The 9,211-nt window shown below is 43.4% G+C and overlaps 1 protein-coding gene and 1 non-coding gene across 4 annotated transcripts in view; both read right to left on the bottom strand.

Annotated features, from left to right (window-relative positions):
* Window positions 1-9,211, bottom strand: part of RGL1 (ral guanine nucleotide dissociation stimulator like 1) — a 216,200-nt gene that overhangs the window by 23,302 nt on the left and 183,687 nt on the right. For all 3 annotated transcript variants that reach the window (XM_023533244.1, XM_011364549.2, XM_011364550.2), the window contains 3 exons: window positions 8,822-8,906; window positions 3,806-3,895; window positions 1,188-1,274 (listed from right to left, as the gene is read on the bottom strand). In XM_023533244.1, the coding sequence (XP_023389012.1) occupies window positions 1,188-1,274; window positions 3,806-3,895; window positions 8,822-8,906 (262 nt within the window). The remainder of the gene's footprint in view (window positions 1-1,187; window positions 1,275-3,805; window positions 3,896-8,821; window positions 8,907-9,211) is intronic.
* Window positions 2,342-2,460, bottom strand: LOC111742641. The gene has a single exon (XR_002781413.1). It is a non-coding gene; the product is annotated as a 5S ribosomal RNA (ribosomal RNA).

A 9,211-nucleotide genomic window follows, 5' to 3' on the forward strand; every position in this document is an offset into this window, starting at 1 on the left:
TGTATCTATCAGTTTGTTTCTGTTTTGTTTATTAATTTACTTTGAAGAAAAACATTCTTTTAATTAGAATAGGACAGGATAGGCAAACAGCCTTCTCTTAAAATATCTGAAACCAACTAAAATAGTAATGATAAAGTAGTTACAATTCAGAACCCAAATACATTTGCACAGACGGGAAAAGCAAAAGCTTGAGTAAATGTTCCATTTATTCAATGTTCCAAACACAACAAAAATAAACGGTCCTTGACTCATAGTAGGAACCAAATTGTCAATAGTTTATCAAAAGGGAAGTTGCTTCTATATAGCATCATAAAAGTTAAGTTTCAATTCTTCATTCCCCCAGCTCCTATTCCTAGTAGGCCGAATTGAACTTCTAAATAATTGGTCATCCCCCCAAATTCCCCACTAATGAGTGTTTCCTGAAATAAGCTGAGGTAGAGGATATGAAGAGACATACAGCCTGGCAAACAAAACATGAATGAGCATATCCACACATTTATGACAAGCTCGGAGGCAGGTCTGTGCAAACTATCTGCTACTCCTTCTAATTATAAAGTCTGATTGCATGCGATAACTAGGGAGGTGAGATGAGCTTAAACATATACAAGCGATCCTTAAATCTCATTTCAAATATCAGATTTCTTCTCCACTTAATATTTTGTTACAGTTACTAACAAGTAGCTCCTTTGATTGGGTTCACCTCTTTTCCCATTGGAAGAGAGAGAGTGTGTATACGTGCACCAGCGCCGGTGCCTCAAACTGGATAATAATATGAAGAGAAACAAAAAAGAATCCTTGAAAATCCATAGATTTGACTGACTCCCTACCCCACAAGACAGAATACAGTGTTAGTGCATATTAATGCCTCCCAAAGTCCGACTCAACATCAAGGTCTTGCTCAAATCCACTCATCCCTCATACGGAATTGATCACGATCTCCCCTCTTCTCTCATTGCATTTTGGTTTGAATTCTTAATATTTCTATCGATCACTGCCTGCTTTGACACGTACCTCCTACTGCATTGTGCGCCGCTTCTGGTGTTATCCACCTTTGCGTTCCTCACAGCATGGCACACAATGCCACATACATAATGGGCCCTCGACGGATACTAATAAAAGCAACTTTCTCTCTTGAGTGTCTGGCGAGAAGGCTGCAGGCCCAGCTCCCGCACCTGCAGAGAACTCACCTCGATGTGGTCCTGAAGAGCAGTGTCCAGCATGGTCAGGTCGGTCAGGAAGGTGCCCAGGTAGGGCACAGTCCCCTGCATCACGCCCTGGAGAACAAGCACAGAGACACGGTCTTGGTTGTTACTGACGAGTTGAAGCGTTTCATCAACCTCCACGCTGGAGAAAACAGGGCTGCTGTGGCTACATTTAGCAACGTGCCCATTCGCAGATGGCAGCAGCGATCTTTGAATAGCCAGGTAAGCCTCGACAGGGTTTGGCGCATAACTCTGGACCATTCGAGGCCTAATTTGGGACCGTTAGTACTAATGTCCATGAAAGAAATTTTTTAAATTCCTACACAGATAAGACAGGAACTCCATCATCTAAAATATAACTTTCAAAGTTATGAAAATTGAGCCTCAAAGCCAGGAGACTGGGCGAGCGCGTTCCAGACAGCTTTTCTCTTCCAGAGTGAGTGGCCACTCCAGGGGGTCTGGAATGGCCCTGCACAGAGATGGCCTCGCCATCGGTGACAGAGTGGACCGCTGCACACTGGGGGAGAATATGTACCACAAGAGGAGGGGACGTCACTTTTACGATGGCCCCTTGGGCTAGACTGTGACTCGCTTCCAAAGACTAGAGGAGGGAATGGGAAAAATGGCGACTCAAAAGTGGAAAACCTGGCAAACTCCGACTGAATCAAGTGATCGACGGTAACATCACCAGTGACACCAGATGTCACACTGATGTCATCCACTCCTTGATGTGTTGTGATGAGAACTGCACTTTACCTATGTGATATTCCTCCCCGAAACCCATAACCTCAGTCTAACCACCAGGAAGACAGATGCACCCCGACTATGGGACGTTCTAAGGGGACCAGGACAGTGCTTCTTAAGACCGTCAAAGACCAGAAAACAAGGAAAGACTGAGAAACTGTCACAGACCAGAGGAGACTGGGGAGACATGGCAGCTAAATGAACATGATAGGCGGGACTGGTTCCCGGAAAAAAAGAGAATGCTAATGGAAAAGCGTCGAAATTTCAGTACAGCCTGGATTTCAGTTAACAGCTGTATGCCGGTGTCAGTGCCTTAGTATCGACAGTTGTGCCACGGTTATGTTTTTTATTTTATTTATCTACTTATTTACTTATTTGTTTGTTTGTTTGTTTTTTGCCTACAGCACCTGGTCTTCCCAGGTGGTCTCCCATCCAAGTACTAACCAGGCCCGACCCTGCTGAGCTTCCGAGATCAGACGGGATCGGGCTTGTTCAGGGTGGCATGGCCGTAGACTGCCATGGTTACAGATGTCAACAAGGGGAAAACTGGGTGAGAGTTCACAGGAACTATCTGGAACTTACTTGTAAATTCCAAAATTTAAAAAAAAAACAAAAAACAAAAAACAAAAACTTATTTTTTAAAAATTTACCCTTGGAAGTCAAGGTAGAAATACTTCAACTACAGGTACATACTATATTAATTTCACCACATTTTCATTGAAATAATCTCTATTCTCCAGAAAGCCACCAGGGCACTAACCATTTTGAAAAGAAAAGAAAAAGGGGCTTCCATGGACACTTTATCCTAAATCCCACTGAGGCATTTATGGAAATTCTAGCAAGAAAACAGAGTCTCAGCCAGGGCAAGACCAGGCTGCTGGACGGGAAGCTGGCTGTTTCCTCAGCAGAGCTGCTTCGTGAGGTTCACAAGGAGGGTTTTGTCCTTCAGGAACTCACTGTCAGCTGCAGTTTGTCCTTCCCCATTATGTGTACAAGGTCTCATCCTGAACTAAAATAATCTTTTTTTAACAGCTATTTTTAACTTGTCTTTGAACAACTAAAAAGGTTTGCAGTGCTGTGAATTTTTTTATAGGCTTTATGTTACAGAAGAGTCCTATCATTCAAAAATGTTCCTGATTTATATCCAGCTTCCCAAAGAAGGAGAAAACCCTCCCTAAGCTGGGAAGGGACTATGCAGACTTTGTCAGTTTCTAATCTCTCTCTGGTTTTCCCAACTTCTTGCTAAAAGTTAGGAGAGGTTTTTTGTTTGTTTGTTCGTTTTACAAAATAAAGCTAAAGATCGTAACGACTTAAGGAGGGAGGTACAATACCCCTTTGAGTATCGGAGACCTAGAAGGGTTTGCTGAGTCCTCGGGGTTATAGGAAGGAGAGCTGGAAAACGACTAGAGGCTCTGGAACAAACGAGGGGATCGGGGATTCCCCAAGTACAAAGACCAAGTCCTCCCGGGCGCAGACGCTCCTTCCTCAGCACCCAGGTCCTGAGCCACTGTGCGTCCAAAGCTGACTACAGTGTCTTTCCCATCAGGGAACTGAAGCCCAGGAGGCCTCAAGGCCAAGGTAGCAGCAGCTTCTAAGTGCAGAGTGGATAGAGTAAGAGGGATGGAAGTCTACCTGCTGCCGACTTTCCCATACCACCAAAAAGAAAAAAATGCTCCGGAGAACACCACGACTTCTGATTTTCAGTGCTCATTCTCCACTGGGTCAAATGGGAGTCATAACATCTGTCCTACAGACCTCCCAGGGGGGCTGAGTAAAAACAAGGGAAGGGACAGGAGAACTTGTATGAAAGCATGGACGCCCTGCAGACGGCCTCAGAGAAGACCAAGGGCTGTACACACCATATCCTTCTGCAGCTGAAGCCGCCTCTGAGTCCGCTTCTGGTTTTCTTTCACACTGCTGTCCAGGTTTGCAAATTTTGAGGTTCCTTCCTAAGAAACGAAGCACACACAGAGAAGAGTGATGGAGAAGGACACCGGAAAGAGTGAAATGGCAGCTAGTTCCTGGTACAGACTCTCTGCATAGCCATCTGAACGCTGTGCAGACCGAAGAGGGCTACATCAGGCTCTGGGCTGAATTATGCAAATACGTGCCTGGCTTGTTGCAAGTGCTCTATTTGTAATAAAACCCTGTGGCCTTGGATTATCCTGTTTTCCCCCTACTTTGTAAGTAGAGCCCCTGGTTTGGTTATAAAATCAATTGTCAATACAAGGCAGGCAATTCCTGGAACTGGACGCCATTTTTTTACACATCCCAAATTTTACTCAAAGTAAAGACGAGTCCTAGAAATGAAGATCTCTTTCCCTGGACATTTTGTAATTTCTTGATCTTGGCCTGAAGTGCATGTGCCAGCATTCTGTGAAAGAAAAGAGACTATTTCTGTGGTATTTCTTAACGAAATGAAACTTTTGTACCGGAAGTTTTCTGAAGAAGCCCAGTACTGTGGTACAGAACTAATCCATGAGGGCCAGGCCTTCATACGCTTTTCTCCCTTTTCCTCTCCGGATCGGTCCTCTCAAGCTGCCTCTTGGGTCTGGAACTCTTACAGACAGATAATCCTTGCTCTGGGCACCTGAGGACAGATGGCTGTCCTTTTTCTCCTCCCGTCTGTTTAACAACAAACTCTTTTAAACTCTTCTACATAATGACTAATCTTGAGTTTGCTGACTGAACAGAGTGTTTTCAGTTTTGTGGTTTCAGAGCCTTGTTCTCATTTTCCAGGAACTGTATGAATGGGAGGCAAATTTCATAATTCAGTAGCGTATAACCTCTAGTTTTCCCTTAGTCAGTTTTCTCTGGGTTTATTATGTTACCATTGCATGTGACTTTCACTACTGTACAACTACAAGAGGATCTTTTTCAGTGACTTGACCTTTCTGATGGCAGCGAGGCATCAATTATCTTCTGGTATTATCAGCCTTATTCACCTACCAGGGCCAGGTATACCACTGGAGACAGAACCCAGAGTGACTCACTGTATGTTTTTTAATTCTCCCTATTAACAAAGGACAATCAGGAGAGTTATCATTTAATAATCTTCTATTCATAGATTTTCCTGGGGATGCATGAAAGTGGCCTAATATGTGCCATTTCCTGTGCTAGGTGGTTGTGAGTCCTCCCAAATTCTTGAGAATTTGCTTGAAGGGAGAAATCGATTCTGGCTGACTTGAGTGAGACTGTCCATCTCTTTCCAGTCGGTAGGTCCTTCTGGTTCCCGTCCATTTTCTTAATCATCGGCAGAGTTATAATGTTTTAGGCCTGCAGATAGGCCTAAAACTCTTGAGAAGTTTCTGAAAAGTTAAAAGGCTCCTGAGAATCACAGAATAATAGTAATGGAAGGGATCTTACAAGAGTATCTAGGACGACCTCCTCATTGATAGAAAGGTAAAGGCTTGAGACAGGAAGCTCAAAGACTTGCTGATTTCATGACTTCATGATTTCGTGAGAAGGAGAATCCATCTCTGGCTAGATAACTGACTAGTACAGTTCTTTCGAATGAGGTGTCAACTGAAAATCCACTATTTGCTGCATCCAAGAGTTTGAGTTTTTTCTTCCTTAGCCCTAAATCTTCTGCTCTGCAATGTCTCACAGCACCAGCCCTTGGAAACTTCTCGAAGCTCCCCACAGGTTTTGTGATTGCATCACCCCGGTTCTTTTTTCCTGCCTCCTTCGCTGCTCACGCTCATACTTTCATAGCGATTCTTCTTTCTGCTAAATTCATCTTGTTTTTCACTATACTCATGGTTTTGGAAATACTATCCAGTCCCAAGACCTTAATCATCATCTATTTGGATAAATTCCAAATCTCTCCCTCTATAAACTTCCCACTACCTCCCACTCTCCAGCGCAAATTTCTCACCTAAGTCTCGCCTTCTATCTCCATCTTTAGTGGAGTTTGGCTGCCCTCCCCATCCTGTTCCTGGGCCTCACAGGGGTCTCTTCTACTAGGGGGCAACAGGCAGTGGATCCTTCTCAATAAATGTTGGTTAAATTATAGCTCCGAACCTAATGGTAATTCCTTGAATAGGTCTTCATAGCCCTCGCAATCTCCTGCCCCAGCTCTGACTTTAGTGTGTTTTGGGGTTTCACTGAACAATAGATTTCCATCAAGCCAAATTCCTGGGCCCTTCTAGAAGCTGTTTGTATTAATTCAACCAGGAAGAATTCTCACCGAGAGTCCCAAGAACCAAGAAGATTTGGTGGTATTTTGCTTTCCTGTTGTTTTGGAATTTGTAGATTCTATAACTTAACCTGCTTAGAATTATCTAAGTGACAGAAATCATAAGGGGGTTACAGGTTTTAGATAATCTTTTAGAAAAATAAAAACATTTTTTCCCAACGATTAAAAGGAAGAGCAGAGGTTTTGCTAATCGTTAGTTGCCTCAGTCATAATATTATAGAAGTGGCATGTTATGTCTATCCAGAAGTAGAAGAGAAGAGAGGCCATTTAAGACTAAGATTACCCAACTACAAATCAGTATAAGTCCAGGAATGGCATATTAGAAACAGAGGCCAGAAATTTTTCACAGTGGTTTTTTTGAGAACCTAAATACCTTGATTTCATTTTTTATAACTGTGTTAAGAATTAACACCCAGAGTTATATATTTCATATTAAAGAATGATCAACAGAGATGACTGGAAAGATACCTAAATATATATACGCACTGCCCAAAACATTCCACTATCATTAATGATAATGCACAGACCCCATGAATTCATAGCCAAGTTTTTCATTTCTTTGGGATCTGAGCCATATATAAGAAATCTAACTTTGAGCATGGGGATAAACTTCTACTGTTAGGAAAGGTTTATGGGACTTTTAATGTCTAGATATAGTTTTGCTTCTAAGGTTTCAGCCAGAAGACTGCCACCAGGCAACGAGCTTTGCACAGTATTCAATTTATCTACTTTGCAAGGATGACTCAGAGCTATTGGGATTTGAATGTGTGGCTCCAGTTAGTCTAGCTTCATATTACTGACAGGGAGACCACTAAGCCATCTCCTTCCAGCCAGATGAGTTTCCATTTAAAGTCTGTAAATCCAGGGGGATGAGAGGCAGGGAGTAGTAACAAGATCTCGGCAAGCATTGTTGAGTGTGCAGTGAAGCAGGTAGGCCAAACCGAAGCCAAACATCAGCGTAAACTGCCCTTCTTATAGCAGCCACTCTGAGAAGGGCTAATAGTGGGCAAGCTGTTAAAGTCACGTGAATTAAAAGGCCCATCAGTTCATGCAGTCAGACATAGTTTCTGAACACTCGTTACGTGGCAGGCACTGTGTTAGGCATTAGCAATTTAACAGTGGAAAAGGTAAACCCAGTCCCTGCCTGTAAAAGGCTGACAGGCCATTAGGGAGACAAGTGAAGTACACAGGCAATTCCAGCGGAGCAGACAGGAAGTGCTAGGACAGAGAAATGATGGGGGCATGTGGGAAGGAACCTAATCGGACCTGAGGGATGAGCAGGACTCAAGAGAACAGTCGAGATGACCATAACAGACACCCTTATCGGAAGGACTAATCTGTCATCAACTAGATGCCTTTGCTGAGTAACCTGCCTTCCATTCCTACTCCATCTGCCCCAACTTGCATGTGCAGATTATATCTTATTTTCATTTATTACACATACTTTGGTTTCCTATGTATATAGCTTTCCACATACTAAAAATACCTGACATTTGCATAGTGATTTCAAATATCTTATCTTAGTCATCTTCAAAACACTTCTAGGAAGTCAGTAGACTAAATGATATTATTGTCTCCAATTTACAGAAAAAGAGACTAAGGACAAGGACATATCCTCTAACCGCCCAGTTCGGGGCTTCCCCCTATGGTGGTGCATCTCATACTATTTTATAACTGTCCACTTCTTTCCCTCCTCTGTAATCACCTTACAGTGAAAGCTCAATCAATACTTGTCGAATGACTGATTTATCTCCTCTATGAAGTTTTACCTGATCTGCCCTGCCCCCTACTCCCAACTGATCAGAAGAAACAGTTTTATGCTGACATGATAACAGCACAGGTTTTAGGATCTCATCAGGCCGGGTTCACATTCTACCTCTACCACCTCCCAGGCATGTGACGTAGGGCATGTTACTCACCACTCTGAGTCTTGGCTATCTGCAAAATGAGGGTGACAGAGTCTACTTCATAGAAAGGCTTTGAAGGTAGTGTCTCCTCTTTGTTCCCCTCTGATCGTTGTTTACAACCTGTTATTTGTACCTTTATTTGACTACTGACTTCTTCTTGTGGAGTGTCTACACCCAGCAACCAGAAGGTTAACTCTTGAAAACAGGATCTGTGTTAGTCATCTTCATATTCCTAGAGGCCAGTCTAATACTTTACAAATATGCGATAGGAAACAAATGTCTGGAGCAATAAAATGAATCACGCTACACCTTTCCTGGGCCTGTAGCTCAGAATCAGCACTCTTGATGTTCAATAAATACTGCTGACTGACAGATTGAGCAATTTAGTCCAAATAAAGGATGTGGAATTGCTGGCTCGGCCTCTATCACTCTGGGAGACGTTTTGCTGAGAAGGAATATTCCAGGGCCTCTTACCCACCGTACTGCCAGCACTTGGTCCTTGCAGAGCAGCTTGTTAAGAGGGATGCACGTGAGCACAGGTTTCACAATCCAGTTGCACAACAGCGAAGCCAAGAAGCTGGACTTTGAATTTTCTCAGTCCCGAGCTTCTTAGTTTCAGCATGGAAAGCAAAACCCCAAAAGGCTGCCTTCCAGTCACCTTAGGCTTTCTCATGGGACTGGAGGAATTTAAGGGGACCCGAGCTCCTCCTCCCAGAATGGATTCCAGAGCTGTCGCCAGTGCTGCCCGGTCCCCTCACCAAGAGCCTCACCTTCATCAGGAGTTCCCGGCTGGTCAGATGGTTGTTATGGTCCGAGAAGATGTCTGAAAGTTCTTCAAACATCAGCATCCGGTCCCTGTAAGACAGATTAAGGAAACACTAACAAATGAAGAGTTAGGAGAGGGCTACCACCTTCGGCTGTCCTCAGCACCCATGGCTACCAGGGGGTTATACTGATCTCGGGAGCAGTGGGCAGGAGGAGCAGATGAAGCCGATGACTTTGTCAAGCAGGGTAGTTTTTTTAAAAAGGTGGATGTGCTCACCTGTGTGAAGAGAGGGATATTTTCTAAATATGTGTTATAATCATAAAAATGGATTGTCAACTCGGGGCATTAAGTTGTTCAATTGGGACATGCTCTCTTCAGCAAGTTAAAAAAAAAA

The sequence above is a fragment of the Pteropus vampyrus genome, unplaced genomic scaffold (genome assembly GCF_000151845.1).
Source record: "Pteropus vampyrus isolate Shadow unplaced genomic scaffold, Pvam_2.0 Scaffold98, whole genome shotgun sequence".
In the NCBI taxonomy this organism is placed as follows: domain Eukaryota; kingdom Metazoa; phylum Chordata; class Mammalia; order Chiroptera; family Pteropodidae; genus Pteropus; species Pteropus vampyrus.